The sequence below is a fragment of the Harpia harpyja genome, chromosome Z (assembly GCF_026419915.1).
Source record: "Harpia harpyja isolate bHarHar1 chromosome Z, bHarHar1 primary haplotype, whole genome shotgun sequence".
Lineage (NCBI taxonomy): Eukaryota > Metazoa > Chordata > Aves > Accipitriformes > Accipitridae > Harpia > Harpia harpyja.
In genome coordinates this window covers 24,291,464-24,319,215 of record NC_068969.1, presented here as the reverse complement: position 1 = coordinate 24,319,215, position 27,752 = coordinate 24,291,464, and the positions used below count along the sequence as shown (strand labels likewise).

At 48.0% G+C, this 27,752-nt stretch overlaps 1 protein-coding gene across 3 annotated transcripts in view; it reads right to left on the bottom strand.

Annotated features, from left to right (window-relative positions):
• LMCD1 (LIM and cysteine rich domains 1) overlaps positions 1–27,752 on the bottom strand; it is a 37,807-nt gene that overhangs the window by 7,658 nt on the left and 2,397 nt on the right. For 2 of the 3 annotated variants that reach the window (XR_008233591.1, XM_052777915.1), the window contains exons 2-4: positions 12,237–12,325; positions 8,694–8,949; positions 3,212–3,547 (exon numbers count right to left, since the gene is read on the bottom strand). Coding sequence is in view for 2 of the 3 variants with exons in the window: in XM_052777915.1 (XP_052633875.1) it covers positions 3,212–3,547; positions 8,694–8,949; positions 12,237–12,325 (681 nt within the window). In the remaining variant the exon portion in view is untranslated. Of the gene's footprint in view, positions 1–3,211; positions 3,548–8,693; positions 8,950–12,236; positions 12,326–14,282; positions 14,321–27,752 lie in introns of those variants that run through there. The other variant, XM_052777916.1, reaches the window with a different exon arrangement.

Below are 27,752 nucleotides of genomic sequence, written 5' to 3'. Positions count from 1 at the left end.
ACTGTCACCCCCAGGGAAAGCGCTGGACCCATCCATCCCAGCCCTGCTTATCTTGCAGGATCTAACAGCGAGAACAAACACAAGCAGCTTTCCAACTCCAAGCTCAAGTTTCTTGCCAATAAGAACTGTTAAAAAACCAACTTATTTTGCTGTTTCTTTCTATGACAATTATTCACAGGGCTTTTCCCAAGTATCATATAACTTCCATCGCCCTGCCATTTACACACTAAATAAAAAGCGGCTCTTCAAATTTAAGATGGGATTACAGCTTGGTACTCATTTTACATCTCCATTGCAGAGGGAAAGGAGTGAAGACTTTATTAGCACAGTTACCAGAGGTGTTGGCCAAGAAAGTGTCCCTTTCTCATAAGCTTTTTCAAACTTGCTTTCTCCACTGGCTGCTATTTTGCAATGAGAGCTCCCACAGAAGGAGCTCCCCGGACACCACGAAGCTTCCCCTGAGCACTCACTACATGGCTGGCCTCAAGCTTTTTGGGACAGTGGCTAATTTTGATCAACTGCCTCAGGATTTGATTTGATTCCACCACAGTGGCTTATAACACCAGAACACTTTCCAGTTCTGAGGGGGTTAAAGATGATTTTTATGCTCAGTGGAGAACCTTCAGCTCATAGGACAGACTTATTACAGTCATGGGGCCCCTCTCTGCAGCCGAGACAAGTTCAAAAAGCTGTTTGAGGTCTGATGCCTCTGACAGTGATTTACATTGGCCCTGTATGTTTTCCTTTACACACCAATTTCAACACAGCTGGCCTGAGTGTGCAATAAGAGGTTTAACAACCTTAGCACAGGGACCACACAAACACCCAAGGAAATCATTCCAGCTTGTTTCTTGGTGCAGCTTTGGTGCTTTCTGGGTTCATTCTCTTCTAGAGCAAGGGTAGTGGTTTTTGGGGGGTTTTATTTGTTTGTTTGGTTTTGTTTTTTCCCCCCCCTCCCACATCCAACGTTCATAAATCTATAGCTCAGACTCACATCTTGATCTGAAATAGGGTGAAATCAAGCTGCTGGTGCCAATTAAGAGGTTTGGTATTAAACAGATTCAAATCTGTGTCCTACTTCTAACAGACTCAAATGAAGAAACGTCATGCAAACTGCTTGAGAACCAGGATCTCCTAAAGCTATTCAGCACCTTATCTTCCCCCTATGCTCTTGAACCAAAGGCACTCTTATCTTCCCAAAAAGCCTTTTTCATTCCTGCAGTCCTGCAGGTCTTCAAGGGCTGGGACAAACATGCTCCCAGCTGAGGACAGCACGTCCTGGAGAGGCCCCGGGCAGGCTGGTGGCACTTGTGGGCATCACCTGCGGCATCGCAGAGAGCAGCGGCGGAGGGGGGCTCGCAGAGCTTCCTCAGGCTTGGGAGCAGGCGTCATGTTTAACCCCCAAGTTTTAGGAGACACACAGGAGATGGTCACACAAGTAGAGAGGTACCTAAACCTCCACTTCTGGAGCATGCTGATCTACATTTCAACCCTGAACATACCGACAACATTAAAGCCTCCGGTGTCGTTGGCTTCGTGCACTTCATTTCTCAGTCCCTTTACATTCATTCTCTGTCTTCATATAGCTCATTTTGCTCACAACTACTTTCAACCTCACACATATTGCAAAGTAAAGTGTTCTATCTCATTTTTCTATGGCATAACTTTTCTTTCAGTGCAGTTTTGTGAAAGCCGGTTCGGCACGTTTCAGGTCTTGGGACACAGTCCATTCGTATCAGGTCAGCTACATTGATTCCTGCACAGGAGATTAAAAAAAAACCTGCCCATTTTAATTTGGAGGGGGGAAGCAGGAGGTCTGTCTTCAGAACAGCAGAAACCACAGCACTTTGCAGTCTGCTGCGAGCTGAGCTGCACAGCATGCTGGTCAAAGTGGATCTCCTGCAACTGCTTTTGAAGTAGTTCCATCTTTCAGCTAGTGCCTCTAGAAAAACGATGCTTTAAACTACAGAGAATAACATCACAGTTATGTATTTATTTGGAAGGACAAACTTGCAGTCTAAATAAACCCTCATTGCTAAGATGACCTTTATTAATGAGTTTAATGGAAACCTTCCTTTTTTGGCTATTTATTTTAGCTTAAAATTCTTTGTCCAATTCAGTATTTTGTTGCAATAGTGAAAAACTTTTACTGTATCACCGGGCTCTGAAAGTCAGATGCACGTTAATAGAAAAAGCCATAGCGGAGGGGAGACATTACCCAATATGGAATGAAAATGAAAACTGCTCTTAACATGCTACAATCCCAGTGCAGTAATGGCTAGAAAAATCTTGCCCTAAAAACACTCAGACACCATTTTTTTTTCCCAGCTTTAAATCCTTTGCTGCAAGTCACCCTCACAAGGGCCAGTACAAAATATTTTCACTCACCATATTCTGTGATAAGCGTTTGTTCAGCAACTACAATGGCCACTCCCGAAGGCGCTGGGAGAACTTAAATCTAAAATGATGTTGGGGAATCTCAATCATTTCCCCGTGGAAATGTATTTTTATGCCCAGAGACGTGCATGGTGTGTTCAAAGTCCCCCAGAGCGATTACAGCCCTGGGAGCACTATCTCCATGTTCACAGCTTTGCATTAATTAGACTGAGCCACCACCTCCTGTCACTCGCAGTCTTTCCACTTGCGCAGGTCTGGAAGCCTAGCTGGAAATACTCACTAGCTCACAGTAAAACAGTTTCTGATCTCAAGTACCTGACTGATGCACAATCACCCAGGGACATGTCACGCCCAGCCCTTCCGAGCTGCCAAGAATCCAAAGCTGAAACCACTGGCTCCTACTGCTAATGGAAAGTTTACTTACCTTGGTTCGGCACAGCTTTTGCCGTGGAGGGAGGGAGATGGCGGAGAGGAGATAACCCACCCCTCCTCACCCCCGTTAGATGGACGCCGGTGCTCGGCAGGGCCGGCAGGAGCATGCAAGGGGTCCCACCGGGGTCTTTCCCCGTGCTGTACCAAAGCACACCACGACGCAACTGAGCATCGCAGCACCACTCCGGTAGTTTGGAAAAAGCACTGCAGCAGACTTGGAGATGCCCGCGGGACCAGGACCGTGAATGAGGAACAGATCACCCCGGCTGGCACAACCTTCTCCCCCCTCTAGCTGAGGCCGAATCTCTCCCCTGCGAGCTCCCCAAACTCCGAGCGGAGCCGGGACACCCCCGCCAGCCCGCCCCGCTGCCGCAGCACTTACGTAGTGCCCTCCCGCGGGCGCGCTCTCCAGGGCCCCGTTGGTGGACTCCGGGGGTTTGCCGGCAGCGATGCTCTTGTCCTGCGGCTTCCCTTCCTCCTTCCCACCGCCGCCCTGGCCCGGCAGTGCCACCTCCCCAACGCCCAGTGCCTCGGCTTTGTACTTCTTCACAAAGTCTTCCATCAGCTTCAGCTCGCCCTCAGTGAGGCCGCGGCACTGGGACGGGTCCTGGTCGTACAGCGGGAGCTGTCTCATCAGCTGCCGCCGGCGATAGTATGCCCCATCCGTCCCCGCCACCGGCTGCATCTCCTTCGGGATCAGCTCCATGTACTGCATGGCCTGGGAGGGAGAGAGCACCGACAGTCACCCTAAGATACCTCCGGCGGGGAAGCACGAGCTCTCCTTGCGCGGGTGCCTTGTAAAGAGATGCTCCGCTCGCATTATGGAGCGGTGGCAGAAAATGTGCCCCTGCCCCTCCCTTCGAGCTGGTCTAACCTACACTTCAGAAAAAAAAGCCTGAACTTAACACAGATGCAAGCTGCAGCCAGGCTGTTGGTAATCATTTTATCCTCAGAAAACAGGTTGGGTGGGGTTTTTGAGGATTTTGGGGTTTGTTTTTAAAAAAAAACAAACAAAAAACCAAACAACCCCAAACCAAAAAACAGGCTCCCCAGGAAAGCAAAGCAGCAAAGGCTTGCTTCACTAGTTTGTACCCAGATCCCAACACACCCTCCCTTGCCAGCACTAGCTTGCCACTATTTCAGGTAATTTGACAACACGCCTGCTGAAGAGACCAGAAACCCATAAACATCAAAACCTGAGCCCAGCCAGCTTCTTGCTGCCTTGTGCCAGGATGGGGAGAGCTCCAGGGAACGGGTCAGAGGCTGCACCAAGAGCACCCCATAGATCTCATGGGCTGCACGTAGCATAATTTTACTGTAAAAGATCCCCTTTTATCAATAAAAAAATAATCTTAATACAAGAAAAAGTGGTCAGATAGCAGTTGAGTCTGTATGTAACAGACAGCCACCAACTCTACCCAGCTATTGACTCTGCAGTAAAGGGAAGGTGTTTGGTCACTGATGCCCTGCAACATGGAAAGTAAATGCCAAGAAACTATCCCAAATCAAGTCCCCTGCTCAACTGGCCACTAGCCACCACCTTAAAAAAAGCAGAGTAAACCATGATTGCAAGAGGTCTGTCCCACACTGAATTAGCATTTACAGGACAGTGGGGTCTGTACAGTTAACTTCTTCTGGCCTGGTGCTAAGGGGAAGGGAGTTTCCCACTCAATGCATTTTCCTATTGTAGTGTGAAGAGCTAAGGGGCAGCCAGTTGGCTCTCTGCCATTCCATTTTAAAGACCAGCATCCAGCTGCATTAGATTTGTTTCTTACTTGGTCAGCATTTGAAAACTGAATTTTAAGAAAGTAGAGAAGCAATTAACTGTTTACTGTACATAGTCTGGTTCAGTACGGCTTTTTAAATACAGAAAAGTGTGCACAACACTGAACAACTCGTGACATCTGTAAAAATTTCAAAGTCACCTTCCACCTCAGCTACTTTCAGCCAGATAGCAGCACTGCAGGGCAAGATTCCTGCCTGAAGATTTGCAAGAGCAATGGGTAAATGACTTAATGGAGGCAGGGATTTTTCCCTGTTTCTTGGAGTGCATGTTAACATCGCTGCATATTATATTAGACATCAACACTCAACGTATTGTGCCTCTGTGCAACTGCAGGATTGATATCCAGAAGTTTACTGCGGGAGGGCTGTCACCCTGTGGGAGAAGGTGCTGCTTGGGAATAGCTGGTTAGAGAGCTGCAGGGTGCTGTAGAAGTGATCTGGTGCACAGATGGCTTTCACAGAAAGTGAGAAATCCTAATAGGAACTACAGAAGCAAGAGACAAGAACTCCCTGACAGCTCCTCCCAGGCCTCACACAGGCACTGCCCCACAAAATAAGGATACTGCCAGTGGTATCTGACAACTGGCAAAAACAGCAACCAAAACCTTGATGCTGTATGACCATGAACATTAAGACAGCGTATGCTATGCAGTCTGCACTGGCCTGGTTCAGTCGCAGCAAGAGCACTAGCAGAGTAGTAACACAGTAGGATCTTAATGGAAGAAATTCTTAATCCACTACAAACGGGCCAAGACTAATGAACACTTCTACCAGAGCTACAAGAATAGCACTGCACCAGCACGTGTATCTGAAGCGCCTTGTTCCACTCCAGCACCAGACTCTCCATTGCCAATACAAAATGTCTGCGCTGAAAGTGAGAGAGAAAAGCAAAGTCTCAAGCCTCTCTTAAAAGTACAGCTGGACTGCTCAGTGGCAGGTTTCAATATCTGCCCAGACATGTGGTGGGATTTCACTCCCTGATCAAGGGAATGCTTAAAGTTACAATTGCAGATGTCATAAAATGTGGCCAGAGAATAGATCAGGGACAAAAATTCAACCTGACACCAAAAACTGACATGAAGGATAACTAAACATCGTTTCTTCTGCTGCTACCATGTATTATTACGGACAAATGCTTTACTATGCCTTAGCGCAGATAATTTTGAGGAAGAACATTCTAGGTTTTCACTGTTAACTACTGGATTTTGGAGATATTTTATGACCTGCTCTTTTCACTTTCCCCAAGGACCCTGAATATCCACTTCATAACTTCTCCAGGCACAGCTCAACAAAAACATGCTCTAAACTTCCTCCTATTATTGGACCATCCACTTCAGGACAACAATATTAAAAACAATCCCAAGTTTCCAGTCTGCCTTCAGAAGGAAATCACTGGAGCGAGTCAGTTATGCACTAAAAGCTTTTGGCCCCAATCCCTTTTAAACTATCCCGAGAAAGACTGGCTGTCAGCCATTCTCCTCAAAGTTTGTCAAGTTGATCTTCAAGCTAGAATTCATCAAGGTTGTCTTCAAAGCTCCTGCACCTCGCTTACTTGAACCAAAACATCTTCCAGTCTGCTGAGGCACTCTTTAGGGTTCCAAAGCTTTCACGAAGCACATACCCTGACCCGGCCCTTGCCAGCACCACAGGGACGGAGTTTGCTGCTGCGGGTGGGGGGGGGCCGCGGTCCCCAGCTGCCCCCCCTGCACAGGGCTGCTCGGGATCACCCCAAACACGCACTCACAAGGGGGTACGGTCGGGGTTCAGGCCCGTAGAAGAAGAAAGCAGCCCAGAAGCATCCTTTTTCACAGCAAGGAGCCGACCCTGCCCCGAGGTGCTGAGCCAGCCTGCGGAGCAGTGAAACCCGGTAAACCCGATAAATCCTGGGCTGGGAAGCATGCTTAATGAATCGGGCTGGGTGGGAGGAGTGCCATCATTGTTCTCCCCATCCCTCATGGACTCCCCGATGCCCCGTGGGACCTGTGGAAGGCAAACACTGGTTAAACAAACATTCCTGCTGGGCCAGCTCCTACCAGAGACACAGGGAAGGAGGAGGAGGAGGCTGTGAGCAGCAGTGCTGCGATTAAACAGCCTGGCAGTCGGGTGTGTGTGGGTCTCGGTCCCTCATTAAAGCCCAGTGGTCTGCCCCAGTCAGCACCACAGGCCCCAACTGCAATCCCAGTACAGACCTCATGTCACCTCCAGTCAGCCCTTCCAAGGGGGTGAGGGCAACGGAGTTTTAAGAAACAATCACAGTCTGCCTCTCAGGTCTGCAGCTGCAATTTCACATTTGTTTCCCCAATTCTTCTTCAAAAAAATCTGGTTGCAATTTTCAGCAGCTTTAAACTATTTGTTTAATTTGAAGAGTAAAAGCTGTCCACTAATGACAGTGTAATATATAATGTTTTTAGTACCACAACACAGTTAAAAGCCAGTTAAGTGCTTTCCCTCAAGAAGCACTCTGCTGGCTAACACTTCCACACACCGAAAACCACTTCCATTCGTTCCCACACGGCAATATTGCTTGCCCAGACAGAAACGAGGCACAGGAGGGAAGGAGGGACTGGGCTGGGGGCTTGGTTTCAGATCCAGCCCTCAGCATGGGACCACAGTCCCCATCTCCCCTTTTTACCCTGACTTCTCTTTACAAAACCTAAACAAATATTTTTATTTGGACCAGACTATGTTTAGCTGTAATGAAAAAAAAAAATACCCAGCTCCAGTACTGAATCTGGGAGGGGTTCCTCAGGCAGCAGGGACAGGCAGAGCTCGTGCCCACGCAGGCAGGATGCTCTCAGCCGCAAAGCTCAGCTTAGCTTTCCTCCAGGCCAGCACACCTCGGCACGACGAGCCTTCCCGCTCCTGTTCCTTGCGGGGGGAAGCTCTGCAAGTCTGCTGGGGACAGGGACAGGCTGCTGCTGCACCTGGGCAGGGGTGAGAGGAGGGTCCCTGGGCACAGGGGCTCCGAGCCCATTGCTCTGCTCGGTTGCCCTGGGCCATTGCTGGAGGAGGTTTTCCACTGAAGTGATGCTCTTCTGCAAGCAGGAGATGGGGAACCCTGAGGCACAACTACCCAGCTGCCCACCCAGCATCACGCTGCCCACCACACGGAGAATTTAAACCCCCTTTCCCCCCTTCTCCAGCAAATTTGAGCCGAAGTTAAAGACAACAGCATTACAGAGAAGCTAAGGCACAAAGTAAGCACTGTCAGCACGCTGTTTTGGCTCTGTTTTGGTATTCCTACAGATGTTCGTCCAGGGCTGAGGTGATGCAGCATTCAACAGGAAACAAGGCTGTGTTCTGGGGAGGTTTAGGGCCATTCTGTGATCTACAGAGGCACAAGTGAGCACTAGTTGCGCTCCTGGCTAATAAAGCTGAGATGCCAGGCCTATTTTAAGTCCAAGATTTTAATAACTACCTCAGCTAGCAAAGAAAATAATTACCATATTAAAGACAACAGTTATTTTGCCCTTAAAGCCCATATCCGTTACAGAATAATTTACAAACACAGCACTGGATTTAGATGCAGCATTACTTCTTTCCACATTGATTTAATTTCTCTGCTTTTGAGACAGACTAAAGTATAATTTCCTGAAGTGTTTGCTGAAAAACCCCTCCAGGTTTATGGAAGTGTACCAGCTAGCTACCTCTACCTGCGCTGGCTGACCTTGGGACAGGCTCACATCCAGACTTACAAAAGAGATCAGACTCAAAAAGCAAGGCAGGACCTCCCTCTCCAACAGGGATGTCAAAGCCCAAGGCAACTCCTGCCCAAATAGTTTTTACTGGACATGAGCTTTACCATAGTAGTGAGCTTTCTAGTTGTAAAGCCCAGTAAGACTTCTCCTAGAAATGTTAGCAAACCTATAAAAACCCAAAGGCAATCCATTCCCCTCTCCTACCTACCTACTCTGGTTATTTATGCAGTTTTCCAAAATATGAAGCGATACATACATTTCTGCTCTCGGAGGCAAGCCATATATTTTACTGTTTTCCACAGTAACTTTATTCCAGAGCCGAGTTAAGTTCTCCATTAAGTGACACAAACTACCCACCAAACATGCTGTGGATTGTCTTACCAGCTTCTGGGTGAGCCCCGGTGGAGCCCACTCATATGTGATGGTGTCAAAGGTGGGGTCTTTCCGAGAGATGATGGGGTTGGTGATGATCATGCGGTTCCTTTTGTAAATGCGAACGCCATCACCTCCTTTCACCCGGGCGGTGAGCGTGGCATACTTGGAGTCTGACAGCAGGCGCCCAATTTTCCGATCGTCCTCCACGTCCGAGCTCAGGCTGTGATCCTCCTGGCTGCATTTGCACGACTTACAGATTTTCCTGTGGGTGACAAGCAAGATCATCCTTTTGATACGAGCTGGGCCCTGGGAGGCATGCAATCATGCGATGGCTCAGCCACGGAGCATCAGCCTCTTCCAAAGGTTAAACGCAGACCAGGGTTACAGCATAAGACAAAAGGCTCCTGTGCCCTGAGCCAGGCAGAGGAATTCAGCAGAATTCACAGAATCATAGAATGGTTTGGGTTGGAAGGGACCTTTAAGGGTCATCTAGTCCAACCCACCTGCCATGAGCAGGGACATCTTCAACTAGACCAGGTTGCTCAGAGCCCCATCCAACCTGACCTGGAATGTTTCCAGGGATGGGGCATCTGCCACTGTGGTGGTTTTGGCTGGGGTAGAGTTAATTTTCTTCACAGTAGCTGGTATGGGGCTATGTTTTGGATTTGTGCTGAAAACAGTGCTGATAACACAGATGTTTTCATTACTGCTGAGCAGTGCTTACACAGTCAAGGGCTTTTCTGCTCCTCACCCTGCCCCACCAGCAAGGAGGCTGGGGGGGGCGGGCACAAGGAGTTGGGAGGGGACACAGCCGGGAAAACTGACCCCAACTGATCCCAGGGATCTTCCAGACCATAGGACGTCATGCTCAGCAGATAAAGCTGGAGGAAGAAGGAGGAAGGGGGGGAACATTCGGAGCAAAGGCATTTGTCTTCCCCAAGTTACCATGACACATGATGGAACCCTGCTCTCCTGGAGATGGCTGAACACCTGCCTGCCTGTGGGAAGTGGGGAATGAATTCCTGGGTTTGCTTTGCTTGCGTGCATGGCTTTTGCTTTACCTATTAAACTGCCTTTATCTCAACCCACGAGTTTTCTCACTTTCACCCTTCCGATTCTCTGCCCCATCCCACTGTGAGGGAGGTGAGTGAGCGGCTGCGTGGGGCTTGGTTGCTGGCTGGGGTTAAACCACAACCACCACCTCTCTGGGCAACCTGTTCCAGTGTTTCACCACCCTCATTGTAGGAAATTTCTCCCTTGTATCTAGTCTGAATCTCCCCCCTTTCAGTTTAAAACCATTACCCCTCATCCTATTGCTACAGGCCCTACTAAAAAGTCCCTCCCCACCTTTCCTGTAGGTCCCCTTTAGGCACTGGCAGGCTGCTCTAAGGTCTCCCCGGAGCCTTCTCTTCTCCAGGCTGAACAACCCCAACTCTCTCAGCCTGTCCTCACAGGAAAGGTGTTCCAGCCCTCGGATCATTTTTGTGACCCCCTCTGGACCCGCTCCGACAGGTCCATGTCTGTCTTGTACTGGGGACCCGACAGCTGGACACAGTACTGCAGGTGGGGTCTCACCAGAGCAGAGGTGGAGAATCCCCTCCCTCGACCTGCTGGTCATGCTGCTTTGGATGCAGCCCAGGATACAGTTGGCTTTCTGGGCTGGAAATGCACATTCCTGGCTCATGTCCAGCTTTTCATCCCAGAGGGATTGGCAGCAGCACGGAGCAGAAATCTACGAACTCCTAAGTGCTGTCCCCAGGTGAAAGCAGCCACAGCAGCCCTGATAGACTGCTGCCTCCCACCCACCACGGGGAGCTGCCACTTTCTCTGAACTTTGAAAACCCCTTCAAGCATCACTAAATCTCCCACCCTCACCAGTCTCCAACAGCCAAGCGCTAGCCTTGCCTCTTACAAAGCTTTACATGGCATTAAAAAAAGTGACTGCTAAAAGAGAAATCTACTTAAGTGTCTATCATTTTAATTATAATAGCTACAAATCATAAAGACAAGCCTGTAAGGCGACTCTCTCCTGGCCAGCTTTTCCATCAAATGCTAATAGCAAAAAGGACAAACTGACTCTGATGCAACCCCAAGTATTTCAGCAGGATCATGAAACAAGTATGATTCAAACCAGCCTCTGAGTCAATAAAAAAAAAAAAAAAAGTGATTCAACCAAAAGAGTGTTTTTAAGTTTAGATTTCCAGACAGCTGGGGTATTGAAACTGGGAACTGAAGGCTGCAGGACACAACTGCAGGCCACCATCGTGAAGCCTCCTGAAGCATTTCAGCAGCAGACAGCACACCTGCAGACTGCAGGCTCCTGTGCACCGCTGCGACAGGACCCAGCGGTGCAGCCCACACCAAACAGGAGTTCTCCAGGCTCACAGAAAAGAGTCTAGTGTTTTGCAAGACAACCTCAGAGGGCACTAATTCCTGTTTAATTAATGACATCTGGATAGCTCACTTCCCTTTCAAAGCCCCCTTTGTTTCTCCCATTTCGGTTTGCAAGCAGATAGGGCAGGGCAGCAGCCCACTGCCCATGCCCAGAGCCAAACACGCAGCACTGGTCGGTTCCCACCAGCTACTGATACTGGGTGGCTATTTACTTAAATTAGTGTTTTTAAGAGGAAAAGCACTGAAAATAAAGTATCAAATAACAAGACATTTCTGGCACCGAGCATAGCATTTCAGCCACCAGGACGCTCAGGACAGCCAGCAGCAACAGCCACCACAGTGCTGCCAAGCGGGACACAGCACTGAGCCCTCACCAACGGTTTTGTTTCACTCTGCCAGCTCTGCACTCAAGGATGAGGGTGACAGCCAGGCACTCGGCACATCTACCAACAGCACCAGATTATCCTTTTGGTCAGCATTTCCCTGTCTCCAAAGCAAGCAAGGACATGTTTGTTTTCACTAATTCATTTCCAATCTGACGGGCTGGGAAGCCAGCGTGCAGCAGGCAGAGGACCCATGCTCCAGCACGCACGCTGCGCAGGGCTTCGGGTGGCTTGTGCGAGCACGGCGTGCAGCAGCTTCAGCTCTGTGCCCCGCTCCTGACGTCCCACTGAACAGCACCAGCCATGCAGGGCTGTGCCGGAGACGGTTCCTTGGCAGGGGAGACCCTTCTGCAGGCTGGGCCATCTCTCACCCCAGCTTTCTCCTCTTCCCAAGCCACAGCTTGCTGCCAAGACCTGCACCCAACCTAGCAAAGATAGTCTCAACTCCCAGGGAGCAGGCAACGTTAGCAAAAGTGGAAAAAAAACCCACTGCATGAGAGCCTTAGCTTGGTTTAAGGACTTGTGGATGAGATTTTAACTCAGAAAATAAAAAGGCAGGACCAGTGAGGGAAGGGGGATGGAGGGCAGGGAGCACGAGCATCTTCTCAACTCAGCAGTTGTCCCAGCCAGCCAGTGTGTCCTCTCTGCACCTCCCACCACCACACTTAAGTGCTCTGCAGTTCTCCTTTGCACTCAAAGTCACTGGAATCTGAATATCAACAGGACCAAAGGGACAGTGTCAGGGCAGGGCCCATCAAGGCCAAGACGTTACCTCCAGGAATGTGGCTCGAAGCCCGTGCATGTCCCTCTGCAGCGTAAACACGGCACACCTCTTCCTGACTGCGGCTGGCTCACCGACATCTGGAAAAGAATGGGACACTGGAGTTGAAAAGGCTTTATCCTCAAAGATTATCCGAGTCTAGAGTACTAATAATTGTGTTTTGTCCTTCAGACATTGATTTCTTCAGCCATGCCTTATGCCATGTGAACACTCAAACCTCCCAAACACCATTTGACCGCTGACCATGCAGACCTGCTACAAGTTTATTTAGGATGCTTGGGATGAAGGTTTTCAGCTTAAAGTGAGGGAAGATGGCATGTCTTGAACAGCATGGGGGGGATGGCACATCAAATACAGTGAACACGCACACACACTGGACAGCCACCTTAATCTCATGCACAGAGGCCTCAGGGCTCATTAAAAGGTTATTTTGATTCAGCTTATATATTGCATATGAATCTGTGCAAATCAGAAATTTCATGCAGTGAGACTGCGAGGTGCATTGCTATAACCTTGCTTTACTGCAGCTTGGATCTCCTTGGTCTTTCTACAGGGGCTCAAGTTTATTTTGGGAATGTGGCATGTTTCCACACCTCTGGCACTGGGCTTCACGGGTGGTTTCCACGGTGAACAGGAAACACAGCAAGGAATGGCTCCGGGGAGGGAAGGCAGGGGAGGGGAAAAAAGGACTATGGTTGTGCTGCACTTTCTGCTGCTCACTGAAAGCAGAAGTCACTTATATACATGTGTGCTCACTGCTGCACAGAGACAGTCCTAATAACCTCCCAAAAGGAGACAGACAAGTGCAAAACACCACAACAGGAGCCAAGAACATTGGAAAATAAACCTATTTTAGTGTCTGTGCCATGGATTTATCAAACAGGGCTTTTTGGATGTGAAGAACGCAGGAGGGTATGATGGGAGACAAAAACAAAGTACTGCAGGAAGCACCAGGGAAAAGTGACTCTATGGGACCCTGAATTTCTCAGCCTGGTTGTTTTTACAGAAACTCTCAGACTCCTGATAGACATGTTTGTTCCCTGTAAAAACAGACTTACGGAGAACAAGGACAGTCCCACCCCCAGGACACACACCCCCAGCAGAAGCAATGGCAGCATCCCAGGAGCTGACCCTGTGCAGCCAGAGATTAAACTACAGGGTGGTCATCCACCTCCGCAAAAAACCTAATACTTTCAGTCCTCAAGAAGCATTATAAAGTGCCAGTCTTGCAATTTTCTGACCACTTTAGACCCCACATTCTGCATTTTCCATTAAGGCTTAACATGTACAAGTCTCACACCACCATGCCCTTTTTGGTGCTTGCTCCCATTCATCAAGTTTTTGCAGAAGATCTTTAATCCCTCTCGAAAATACAAGCTTGTTCTAGGCATTGACTATTCATTTGTGTGAACATATTTAGAGCCCATCAGAAGAACAACTGAGGCTGCAGAGGTTTCTATTGCTGGAGAAGGGTGTTGCCCTTCTATGCAATCTTAATCTAGTCCATGTGTGTTTCAGTATTATGATAGTCTTTCATTACAAGATCACACACTATTTAAATCAATATTACACCTCCTCCTGCCCCAGGTCCTCTCCCCACTCTGCAGTCCTCGTCCCCTCCAGCACCAGCTCCCCGGCTCCTCAAAGCTCCTGCAGACCTGGGGCACCCCGAGGTCTCCTCTGACATTCAAACTCATTCTGCAGCTTTCAGAAGGAAAAGGTTATTTGATGGCACTGAGTTAGGAAAGACATTTAATTTACTTGGAAAACCCAGTGTTGCTAATAAGGACAAAGCTTGTATGAACAGATGGTTCTAGGAATGGCCGCACACTGGTTTGCCAATTTTAAGGTAGACAAGAAGCCTTTACACGCTTTTTTTTTTTCCGCAAAACTATTAAGTCTCCATAGAAGGCTGCTCATCCTCGAGAAGGACAGCCCAAAGGGTACAAAATGCCCCATTTCAGCTCACTTTGCCCACAGGACTGCTATTTCATTTGTGCCTCAGCTTTTACCTGTAGTTTTCACCTCATTTCTCACCTGCTGTTTTTCCAGATACTTTGAAGCCAGTGAAAAGACTTCTCACCCTGGGAATTCATAAAAATACGTCTTAAAAATGGTCTTAACATGCACACACACTCCACCCTGCCTCTAACATCCAGAAAAATAGGACTTTTTGATTCTTCAGGTATGTGCCAGCTCTCCAGAAGAGATAAAAACATTCAAGAGTCCAGCACAGACCACTTACAATCTTGCCAGTTCTGGAACCATGTGCTAGATGCCTACTAACTGATGGGGGTTTTTAACCAACTCTGATCTTAATGAGTCAGACAGAAGCTGAGTATAGGCAAGGGACTATGAATGGTTGTTTATTTAATACAAACATTTGGATTAAACAAACTTATTTGGAAAAAGTTCCATTATATACAAGGGGGAAAGCAAAGGGAAAAGCATTGTCACTAGCAAGAACCAGTATGTAAACCCCCAACAAGACAACCTGATGCTTCACAGTCCAAGTGTCAGTGCAGGAACTCTTAGTCATTTGGGGGTGGCCACCAGCCTGTGACCTCCACATTAATACATAAACCCAATATTTCACTTTATTGCTTCAGCATTAACAAGATCCTTTCCTGGTAATTTATTCAACCTGGTAATTTGTTCTACTTGTCCAAATATGACTTCTGCTTCATGTCCCAGGTCCAAGTTTGAGGTTAACTGCTCTTTACTCAGTCTAAACCCCATGGAAGTACCTGCTGAATCAGTACGCTCCAGATCACCCTCGTACCTGCTCTCCAGAGCAGGCTGGCACTACACATCACCCCAGTTAACTGGAGGATCTGTGTCCAGGCTGCTGGATCTGTTCCAGACACCCACCCGACTCCAAATGCTGCCACGCGATGGCTTGGGCATGACTGTCCATTGCCAAGGGCAGGGTGAGCATCCTGAAGCCTCCCAGCTGGCAGAGCTGGGATCAAACGCGTGGTACCCCACACCACAGACCGTGCAGCCAGCTCACGGATGGATGGACAAGTCCGACAACTGCTTCCGACAGTCCCTGTAAGTCTTGCCGGACCCGCTGAAGCGAGGCAGGCTGCACCCGTCCAGCCGCCGACCCGGCACGGCACCTCTGCCAGCACCCCAGGAGCTGCTTTTGATCTTCCACTGTTGTCTCCCTGCAGTGACACATTTACTCGGTCCGAACAAATACAGTAAAATGGATCACGTTTAACACAGCAAAGTCTCAGATCTCATCTTAAATTGCCATTATTGTTTCACTTGAAGACCAAACTGCTGGCATCAACAGGCGATCCTTGCCTTTGGGGTGTACAGAAGCCGGTCATCCATTTCCTTAGGACAAAACTAAACAAGTCCTAGCCCTGATCTTTGGCCACATATAGCTTCAGGCACGCGCAGAAGACCTAGTCACCAGCCCTCCCATTTGTGCGCTTTGCACATGCCTTTGCAACCAGGAACACCAGATCTCCCTGGAAACTCTTGTCTGCAGGTGTCAGTGGCACGACTCGCTGCTCCTCACCGTGCAAGCTAGCCAAGAGTCTGAAGCTACAGGAAAACATATGGGGGAAACAATGCAAAAATTGAGAGGCTCTTCAAGGCGACACGTGGCTCCTGTGACGGCTCAGGTTTACCTGCCCTCAGAGGTGCAGGTCTGCAGCAGGAGGGGAAGGTGCCAGGATGGCGGCTCATCCCGCCACTGCCTGCAGGGCAGCTCAGGTGGCCCCGTGAAGTCTCAGGACATCCCTGTGGCACAGGCAGACCTCGCCAGGGCAGCAGGAGCAAACGGACCCGAGCCCCCTCCGCGTGGGGACGGGGCAGTTATCCATCGCCTTCCCCTGCGAGCTCGGACCCCTCCGGGCAGCATCTCCTCGCGACGGCTGGAAGCACAGCCACGTCTCTGGAGGACAGCGTTATTCCTTGCTCCCTCAGAAGCGGAGGGAGGTTTGAGCCACTCTCATTTCCATCCCTGTGCAGGGGCCAAACACAACAGGCGCCGCTGCCTGTTTTGCGGGCTGCCTGGTCAGCAGGACTTCCTGCCCAGATATGGAGCTTCTCCTTGCCGCTGCGCTCCGGCTCCTCAAATATGCATAAAAGGAGATTTCTTTAAAAAAAAGAGACACATAAGACACTGCAAAAAAACCCCCCAAACCCAGTAAGATAATGCAAAACAAATGCTCCCATCTTAGACTCCACCTATGCCCAAGCCCATTCGGGAACAGCAGTGTTAAACAAGGAGATACTAAAGTTTAAGATAAAGAGTTTGAAGACATTTGTAATGCTTTTCAAAAAAAGCCCGTGTCAACAAACTGCTTGGAAGAAAAGCAAATTCTGCTCACCGTGACTAGATATACAATGCATTTTAAGATTTCTGTTTTGGCTTTTTTGTCTTATAGCATTCTTGCTATTAAAAGAGAGAAAAGCAAGTCAGTGCAGAGGAAATTCTTAGGTAGTGAAATGATAGGAAATTGAGGCCATTCTACCCACAAAAACATTTCTGAACAATCTCAGGAATACGCCAGTAATACCATGGTTCACTATTTTACTGGCCAAAGGCAGGGCCATCCTAGACACTGGTAAGTTCACTCAGTGGTTGGAAAATAGAGCGCCTATAATGACAAGGAAGAAACCCAAATATGGCTCCATCTTGGTTTAGAGTTTGAGGACTCCTTTGGAAAGGAGCACTGAGCTTCCAAGGCAGGTCTGGCGAGACAGACCCCTGGTTAGCAGTTATGAGCAGGTCAGAGTCCAGCTCCACCAGCCTGCTCCATTTGCAGCTCAGCTGAGACCCCAGAAGGTTTTTTTCTGTGTATCATCACCCTCTGACCAGCCCAGCACATCTTGGCCCATGACCCTTTGGCAAAGGGTCTACTGAAGCTAGTTTGACACTTGAAGTTTGGTGCAAGGGGACACATGGAGATAACACTATTTTCACATCCACGTGACTTGAAAATCCTTCCAAGAAGTGGAAGCTTCTTTCCACTCTCCTCACCACCAGTTCAGTGCCAGAGATCTAGTACATCCACGAAGAGGAGACTTCAGACTAAACTTAGTTAAGTGTTTCCCAGTGAAGGCTCCTCTAGGAACAACCATGCCATGCCCAGGCTAATGCTACAGGCAGACAGGCCAAACTTCTAGACCACAAATTGGCTGAACTCAGACCTGCCAGTGCTCAACAGACACACCAGCTATCATAAGCACAGGCCCTCAGAAACGTCTCCTCCCTTCTTAGAGTTGCATTTACCCAAGTACTCTCCTTTTAGGTACAACTGGATATATATGGACACAGAGCCCCATTAGCTGTTATGGCTTTGTGCTCTCCACACACCCAGTCTAAAGCTGTAGCGATAAACAGCTCAATGCCAAAAGCATCAGTAACGGGATGGCTGCCGAGATCCTCCTGCAGACGGCTGATGTACTGTACAGTAAGGAAAAAAGTGCCTTGGGATGTTTCGGGTGCATTTAATATCTCTGCTTTGTATAGCCACAGAAGTATGGGGTGGCTGCAGCACACTGCTCCTGGGACACTCATTCCACGAGACCCAACTGTTTTATGGAGTAGCGAGTAGAAGAAATTAAATGCAATACAAAATTTTCACAGAGCTTACAAAAGGCCAGTTAGGAAAAGCTAACATCCTAACGTCCTCTGCTAATAGCTGCTTTTGCGGAGAGGTTGGTTTATCTCAGGTCATTGCAGAACTGAGAAGTCCCACTGGACATCTGTAACACACAGATTAACCCACCAAGTGCCACGAGAACCCATAGCAATATTCTGCTTTCCTTTAAGGACTTCCATGAGTTTGATACATGAGGGAAATTGAGCATAACAACTGCAGACCAATACCTAATGCAGCTGAGCATGTGCCTCGGGCTGTTTCACTGCCTGCAGCCTGGTCCCCCCAGCCAGAGGCACCCACCTTTGCTGGAGAATTTGCTACTGACACTGCATAAGGGAAATGCAGTCACAAATCTGGCACTTGCTTTTTGGTGATGCTTAGTTTTTTTCCTTTTCTTTTGCTGTTAGACTGCTCCTTATACCATCTTTCTTCAGCTATGCACAAGGCACAGGGTCAAGCCAGACTTGATAAATTAGTTTTGACCTCAGCAGAAGCATGCTACACGTCATGAGACCACAGCACAGACCAAGGACTTTAAGTGACAAACAAGGTGGAAATAGGAAAGTGGAGCCAGCTCTAGCTGCTAAGTCAGTCACTGTAACAAAAGGACGATAACTGAAGCAAGGAGATCCTTATCTGATCAGGGATGCTTAGCGCGTATTCCCTTGGAAGACCTTTAGTTCTCTTTTCTCCTGGATATCTACAGGGACGTTGGTCTAATCACAAGAGGAGTCTGTAATAGTCCTGCTGATGGGAAACAAACACCTTGAAAAGCCAAGGTACGTCCTAGCAGTATGGTTTCACCATTAGCAGTACATACACCACATACCACCAGCAAATGCTGGGCAGCTTCAGCCAGGAGAGGACATCCCTTTGGTCAGCAGCAGCACTGGCCACCACACCGCTGCTGAGGGCAAGCGGACCTGTAGGGTCACGAGCCCAGCTGGCAGATTAGTCTGGAGTCGCATCCTCAGAGGAACTCAGGCCTGAAATAAGGTCCAGAATTTTGGCAAGTTTGGCCAATGTGGTTATTAATCAAAGACTGTTGAAGACTCATAAAACTTCCAAGAACAAACGCCCTCCTGCAGGAGTTAGTTTCGCACCCAGTGATGGGACACGAGGCAGGACTCTGCTCGCTCCAACTCGCTGTGCTCGATGCCGGCAGAGAGCACAAGTACCGTCACAGCGGATCCACGAACAGGCTGAAGGGTAACCCCACGAGAGCATTATTCCTCGCCGGCACTGCTGCACAAGTCACCTGCTGCTCTCCAGCCTCTGAAAGGGCTTTTGGGACCGGCTGGCACAGCCGCAGCTCCAGAAGGGACTGGCCAAGCGGGGCCCGCCTGCTTCTGCAGAGGTGTCTCAGTCCTGAAAGCACTTATTGCACAACACCTTATTTGGAGACTAAAAACGGCGATGGAGACACATAACTACCTCAAGTATGTTTTCTCCTCCTTTTTAGGGCGGAGAGAGGAAAAGTTGGTTTCCAAAAAGTTACTGCAAGTTCACAACAGTGCTTCAGAGCCGAGGTCCTCGTTTCACCTCTCCTCATGGTCAGACCGCTCCCCAGTGCCCATGGCAAGTTCAATACAAACCCTTCTGTGCAGCCTCTGGAAGACCCTCACGCAGTCTCGGCATTTGATATCCTACCCCAATAAATCATAGCCAGGGCAGAAGAGAGCTTAAGTGAAGCTAAGGGACCACATGAACACTTTGGGTGGGGTTCCTCCAGCTGCAATGAATTTTGGAGATTAACAACTCTAACTTTGAGAAAGTCCCTTGAACAAAGAAAAAAGGGAAAAGTCATACAATATCCACATGTGTGGGACCAGTTTGCTCAGCACAATTGTTGAGGAGTTCAGGGATGTGGATGGACAGCAATTAATTTGTCATCATTAGTTGACTATAACAAAGCTAAGCTTTCATAATAATAGGGAGCTAACTGAAACTTCCTTAAGGATTTCCAATAACTGGAGGGTGTAAGTGTTTACATCTAACAGAAGAGGTATCTGTATCACAGCAAGGGGAAGGCTGCAAGCTCTGGAAAAGTACACCACCATCGGTTAAAGCTAAACAGTATTTACACAGGCTGCAGGAGAAAAAAAATCAGCCAAGCCCAACAGCAAAATATTAACACATCCAAGGGGCTGTGTTTTAGTCAAAAGCAGGAATAAAGCCAGACTCTGTACACACAAAAAGCCTCTTTGGCTGCATTTCCCTTCCTATTGTGGGTCCAGCAGGGCAGATTTGCTATAATTGTCGTCTTATTCACAACCACGTTGCACCCAACTGTCCCTTCTCAGCATACACACAATCGTCTCTCCTTCAGGAAGGGCGAACTACCTAGCAGCCTGTCTGACCAAAGCTAGGGATTTCTGAACTCTCTCCTCATGAAGCACCAGCAGCATGTAGCATCAGCTACTGGCCAGAAAAAGCTTCTCTGGGATGCCTAGGGACTCGGTGGCACGAGCCTCCCCGGCAGAGAGAGCTGGCAAACCCACCTGCTGCCAGGTGACCTGGGGCTGGTTGTCCAAAGCAGCCCCCCAGCCCCTCGGAGACCCTGGGCTGAACGGGGGAACTGCCCTGGCTGTGTCCAAAGCTTCCTTTGGAGCACTTCACTTGGGCAGCAAGGTCAAGCACTTGGCTCGGTCACCTCTGCAAATCCTGGCATCAGCAGCAGGGACAGAGCCATCGCCAAGACCAAGCCTGGGGCACGCACGTTATGAGATTGCCCTAAATTTAAGGCGAGGCAGGACACTGTTGTGCTAGCAATGGACAGACCCTCTGCTGCTCCCCCCAAATCTTCTAGTAACTAGAACTACCCTAGTTCTGAGCCCATGCTGTTCTGTACACTATTGGGAGTCTTAAATAAGGTATCAATGTTTCAAATAGCTATATAGAGCGAAGGTAGTGCCCAGGTTAATATTCGCTCTGAACTAACAAGAAACCCATGTCAAATAGTCTCACTCCTATTTTAATTTCCTAATTCAAGCTGAAAAGCAGATGCACTAGAAGAAATAAGTTTCTCAGTTCCCTGGTCACATTACCAAGATTGTTTTTCCTTTCAGTGGTTCCTACGCTGGCAAAAGGGTCACATCAGTCCAACAAATCTGAACTCACAGGCGCTTGGTTAAATGAGGCCCTTCGATTTTAATCATTTGGCTAGCTTTTGTACATACATTTAAGTGCAAGGGCAGTTATCATTAACACTCCCGAGGGTATCAATGTATCACTCACTACCTGCGTATCAGCACAGCAATGCTGAAGGCTGAGCTATCCACTACAGCTCCACATCACAAGGCACAACTGAAGTACACGTCAAAAAACAAATCTCATTTTCAGTGTAACTTAAATGATGGTCCAGAATTTCAGATGAACACAAAAGGCACTGAAAACTTGGCCTAAATGTCCCGGTAGTAAAGGCTGTATCTGAAAAAACCCACAGCTTTGTTTAGCTATTTAAACAAGTAATTACTCTGAAACCTAAAATACTGACTTAAGGTCCTTTTACCATGTAGAAGAATCCCAATGAATCCTCTCCTGGATTCATTGGCAGAAACCTCCTTTCAAGAGCTGGGCCTCAGGCACCTTAATTCATGGTTTGGATGGGCAATCTGTCTCACTCAGCATTCTCCTAGACAGCTTTCCCACCTTGGAAAACCTCTGAAATTCCTTGAGGAAGGGGATCACCTGCTTCTCATTAAACCTGCTTCTTAAACTTTTGGGGAAAAATTGCCCCCAAAGGACATCACTGGAGAGCTGCAAGGATCCAAAAAGCTCTTTTGTGGAGTTGTTCCTCAGGATCCAGCGCTGAGCACAGCCTGGGGCGAGCGTTGCTCCAACGCAAGAGGAGCAGCCGCTGGTCCGACACCAAGAGCTGGCAGAGGCTGGAGAAGCGGACGACTCGACCTCAGCTCTCTGCGGGTACCAGTGTCGGAGCCAACGCTGACCCAGGCTTCTGCCTGGGAGGGCACAACCACCAGCAATGCCACCCCACTCAACTCACCCTAAATGCACATTAAGGCAACGAGTAAGCGAGATACTGAAGGAACCCAACACACAAGCCCTGGGTAGGATGAAATCCCCATGCCCTGGGTGGAGGACAGGGAGTTCAGCCTGGGTTTGTTTTGGCTCATCCTCTCTTCTGGAAGAGACACTCTACGGATCTCACATGCAGGAGCCCCGTCTGGTTTCACCGCGCTGCCATTCACTAGGGAAGATGTTTGCTGCTTCTGCTTATCGAGCAGAGGCAAGGTCTGATGACATCAGTCTGACGGAGGTCAGCTCTGCTCCGCACCCAGCCCATGCAAGTGTCCCTCACCCCAGACACACACGGCCGGGGAGCTTGCACGCAAAGCTACAGCATTCAGCCCAACTGAAGTATGAAAAATGTTAGCTGTAGGGGTGCTCCTGGGGATGTGGAGTTTTCCTTCCACTTTGTCAGCGTCAGCACTAAGGACACTGATACACCAGAGCAGAAGAGCCACAGCAGCAGACCTGCCACTCCTGAAGCACACTGACCTTGTCCAACAGTTTTACACATTGCATACCACACTAATTTTTTCCCCTCCTGCTGACCACCAACAAACATCCTCCTTGACTACACCTGATGTCTGGTGAGGTCCAGTTTCAGGTGTGCTTGGGAGTCAATTCCCAGTACTGGCACAGAAGAAACTGTCCCAAACATGCCTTGGACCAGCCAAAGGCCAGGCAGGAGGGCTTCCCTCAAGTGGAAAACTCAGGGCTGTGCTGGACAAACTTTTCTGGATTTTAGAAGGGGCTCCCTGACAGTGTCTGCAAGTGGAATACATTTGCACAAGGGCAAACAACTACTCTTAGAAGTACATTAGTCAATACACACACTTGCTACTATAGTTTTGACTGGGAACGGTGAAGGATTGTTTTGATTTATTTTCTTCTCATTTTCATAGACAGAAAATATCTATTGTAATCATGACCTGAAAGCAATTTGTTTCCCTGCCAGATTCTGAGCAAGCACAGTTATCCAAATTACCACACTCGCAGAAAAAAAAAATTCACTTAAAGACTGTCTTTCATCTCATTCTCTATAGGATTTATTTAAGTCACCAGTGAATGAGTTTGTATCACCTGGAATACTGGAAGCAGTTATTGATATTAAACTTTGCAGAGTAAGAAGTTGCCTTTTATTTTAGCAACATAAAGACCAGGAAAAGGCACCGATATCTGAGAAAACTATTTCAATGGAGCTGCCAGATCTCAACCTACAGGATGACAGAGATACAACAGAACCAGAGCCTCTGCAAATATCTCGCTCTTCCAAGAGCACATAGTTGGCAGCATTCCTTTCTCCACTAACAATGTGTGAATTAATGATAAGAGAAGGGCAAACTTTGAAAAATAAGATGAATAGATTTTTCCACAAGCAAGACAGTGCTTCAGACACTTGGTCTTAATTATAAAACTAATCCAAGTTGTGCATAGGTGTGTGGAATGGGAAGAACCCACCCAAATTTAATTAAACAGCAGCTGTGCCGAGTTCCAGAGTGCTCAGGTAAGTGTCTCACTAATCACCAATTACCTTCACTGAGCCAGCTTTGTCCTTCCCACCTCCAGCACGAGGAGAAGGTGCTGAAATACCATCAGGAATGGGGGTCCCTCCATACACTGACATGTTGTGCTTCAGGAACTGCTTCCATCAAATTTCTGTACAACATGACTGATTTCGTCCTCCTAAATATCTTCTCAGCTCTACTGTTCACATTTTACAGCTGAGGAGATCAAGACACAAGAAGGCTGAAGATGTGCCCAAGGGCACAAAGGCATTTCACTGCAGCTTCGCTGTATCAACCCCAAGGTTTCCATAGAATCTGGCCACTATCGCAACCCCCTCCACAATCTCAAAATGCCCATCCAGCTGTGCAAGAATGACAAAAAAAAAATGGCTTGGGCATGCAGTGTTCAAGTGGAAAGGTATAGTAAATTAGCAGCCCTCTGACAGCTACTGCAAAGTTGTCACACCAGCCTCTGTGGCTGTAGGTCTGGTCTGTGTTCACATCCTAAATGTCCAGATCCAGGACAGGTGCTTTAAACTAGGAGAAATACTGCTCAGTTACTGTATCCTGATGCTCTGGATCAAGACACATGGCTGACAGGAGCTGGCTGGCTGTCCTCCTGCAGGCTCCCTGTTGCAGCTGGCACTTGTGGATGCTCTTCGGTAGTCCAAGCAGACTTGGCAGCACGTGTGATATGAACAGAGGGGATTTTTTTTTTTTTTTTTTTGCCTGGAGCTTCATGATCTTGACACAAGTTACACTCTTATATAGAAGGAAAATCAAGCGAGGTGTTTGAGTGACACATTTCTAGGTCTTCAGAAAGAGAAAATGAACAAGTCCAAGTTAATCTTGTGGCTGGTGATGCCCTGAACCCTAATGCAGAAGCTGAAGGGCTGTGCCACCTCAAATACTGGTAGGGCACAGGCAACCAGCCACAATGCTTTTGGGTAAATTTGCTTTCCTATGTTCCTCTGATAAGATTACAGTAGATCTGTCATCCTATGACAGGTTTCTTCCCAATGAAACACTATCTGGAATACATAAAGACTATGTAAAAGCTAATCCTGACAGAATTTAGCCCATTTAGTAAGGCAATAAACCCCCAGCATTTAAAGATTCCAACAGACAAACAACTGCACTAGAAAATAATGATATTTGCACAGCAGTTTGTATAGAACAGCCACCCAGCTGCTTTAGTGCTTCTCTTAACCAAGGCTTTAACATTGCAGCCACAAGCAAAAGTTACTTTCCTAGAAGTGTGTATTTTTGCATGTCTGAAAGGTACAGCTAACAGCATCCACAGTTAAGTACTAGCAGAAAAAACCCTTTCCATTTTCCTTATTTCCTACTACTCAGCCATCCCCCTCCCTTTCCCCAGTATTTTTATTTGCACTGTTTGACTTTCAACTGAGCCAGCCAGCACGCTCTCCTGCTCACCAGTGCCTATTTTAATTCACTGGGATCACCCACCCCCCCGGGACAAGGAAGAACAGGCTTTCCTTTCCCTTGCCTCTCTGATCGATTCAGAATAGCCATTCCTGACCAGGTTTGAGAAATTGCACCTAGTGAGCTAAATATTAACAACTTATGATACCTTATCTACCAGCAATTAAGTCAAAGCTGCTATTCATTTCAGTTTTATCAACTGCTTTTAATGCACTTTGCATTTGACTCATGAAAGCACAGTGACCTGCAGGGGAGGGCAAAACCAGCACACCCAGCAAGAGTCCCCCATCACAGAGGTAAATAACTGCTCTGGAGCAGTTCAGAGCCTTTCAGTAACTGAAGTACTGAAGTCAAGGGGTTCGGAGTAGGTGAGATGGTAAAAGTGTGAGGAATCAGGCTGGTAACCAGCATTAGGAAACTCTTGCTCTTCCAAAAACTGCAAATAGCTGCCCTGAAATCTTTCCCTTTCTCTGAGCCCCATCTTTAAATGGAGCAATAGCTTCAAGCTAGGACATCTGAATACCTCTTTTCCTGAATGGCTGAAATACAATATTTCCTTTTTAAAAGGGAAAAAAACCCTCAAGCCTAAACAAATACTCCAGACACTGCCTCCCTGCAGGACAAGAGGGATTTTGTAACGTGTAAATTTATTTTATGGGACTCAATTTAGCTCTGAGTCCAAGTCCCAAAATAAGCTCTTTAACCCATGTGCTGCTTTATGATTTCATAGCTATAAATACTCGTTCAGAGCTAAGCAGGTTTCTGCATTAAGATCAACATCTGTTTCCCCGTGACAGCTGCAGCAGCGCTTCCTCCCTTGGGCTCCAGCAGCGACGCTGAGCTTGGAGCGGGGCTTTCAGTCCCGCAGGTACAAACCAGCTTTCACAGGGGGGCACAGGGGGGCTACAGCCATCTCCCCAGGCCACCAGCCACGTCTATCCCATCACCGACACAGGGACCAGAGCCCTTGTCCATCCAGAGGAGGCTTTACAGAGAAGGTACCAACTTGTCATAATGAAACTCTGAACTTCTGCTAACGGAGACTATGACCAGCAATCGTGACCACAAAAGAAGTGTCTGAGGAATAAACTCTCGGTGGTCTAATTGTTAAAAATTATGAGGTCCAACTTTCAACAGCAGAGGTGAAATGACCTGTACAGTTCCTGACAGCATTTACACCAATGAGCACTAGCATGTTTAAATGACTAAGGCCATGGCTTTGCAGGCACACTCACTGCAGTTAGAGCGCTTGCCATCTTTATCTCTGCATGCCCAAATTGCTTAGAAGTGGTTTTGGACAGAATAGAGATTTTGCAGATGTATCCTGCAGAAGAATACTTCTGGGCATAACCCCTGTTATTTGGGAGCCGAGTGTTTTTCCCTGCAAAGCCAGCCATCTGCCTGAGCGCTGCGGAGGATCGCCGAGCACTCACCGTGCTGAGGGCAAAACACAGCTAGGGGTTCAGCCCAAGTACACCTTGATCATACAGTTTATGAAAGGCATACAGTTTATGAAAAAATAACTCAAAAAGCTGAGTCTCCAATGTATTCCTCAAGTTTTTTAAAAAGCTCTATGTTTTTGGACTTTACAAAGGGCACGTTCCCAATCCTGAAGAGTGTTCCCATCCACGTCTGCAGATATACACAGAGGAGTCTTCAAGCATCCAGATACTTTAACTGATGGAGAACGGAGGCTTCTGCCTCTTCCCGAGACCCCAAGACACCCAGGCCCCCACATACGCTGGGGCTGATTTATCACAGCAGCAGCAATGCTTTTTCCCTGTCCTACAGTCTGCTTTGGGTGTTTGCAAAAACCCATGCTAAAGAACTGAAGAAAGAAAAAGTTAGAGAATTAAAATTTGTATTTTAAAGCTCTGAGTGAGCTTTACCTTGGCTTTGAACAGGGCTTTTAGCCTAGTGGGTTATTTTCTTCTCCTGACAAAAATGGACTGAATTTAGTGAGGACAGTACACAAATCCTGCTGCCTGCACAGTCCAGCTGAACCAGCTCCAGTAACACACAAAATGCCAGCCATCACGCTTTATCTTTGTTTTGAGTTTTAACTCTCCATTTAGAATTTAATCTAAACAACCCATTTGCCAAACAGAATGCCGTCCCACTCATGCTGTTTTAATTTCCTCAGAAAGAATCCCATAATATGCTAGGCAAGACATCAACAATAATTAAACCCAACAGTGATTGAAAATCAAATTTTCAGGGCCTTGCAACAAGCCCTAATGAGTTCCAGACTTGCCTTCCCCGACTTGCTCAAACTGGTTGCGCAACACTGCCAAGCCAAATTAAAATTTGACAGTATTCCACCCCATGCCCAGGAAAAGTGCCCTTCTCATGATTCAGGAAATTAAACAGCCGTCTACTGCAAAGACGCCCATTTGTCTTTGGACATATATTATTCAGACAGTGATCCAGTGCCTGTATTTTTTTTTCCCCTCTTGTTTTTAGTGTGTCATTTCTTATCCCTTTTGAAGTGCAAACTGGCTGGGACTTTTCCTTTTTGATACTACCGTGCCCAGTTCCAGTTCAGGTGACAGGCAGCTTGTCAGAAGAATTAGGCAGACCCAGGGCATCATCACACCTCCCTCGCCCCACGCAGGGGTGTTACGCTCTGCACTGCCTGCCCACGAGCAGCCACGAGAAGATCTCACAGCAGAACTACGCCCTTCCACTGCAGGCAGTTTGTGCTATTCCCTTCACACGTTTAAGTGAAATTAAAGATGACATCTTGTCCTCTGCCCTTCCACCAAGGGGAGCTAAGTATCCAGCCACATGTGCTGGAAAGGCTCTGACGGTTTCTGCATTCACAAGCCTTTCAGGGCGCGTTGTAAGCCCCCTGACGTACCGCTGTGCAGCCTCACTGCTCCATCCCCTGTGGATGATGC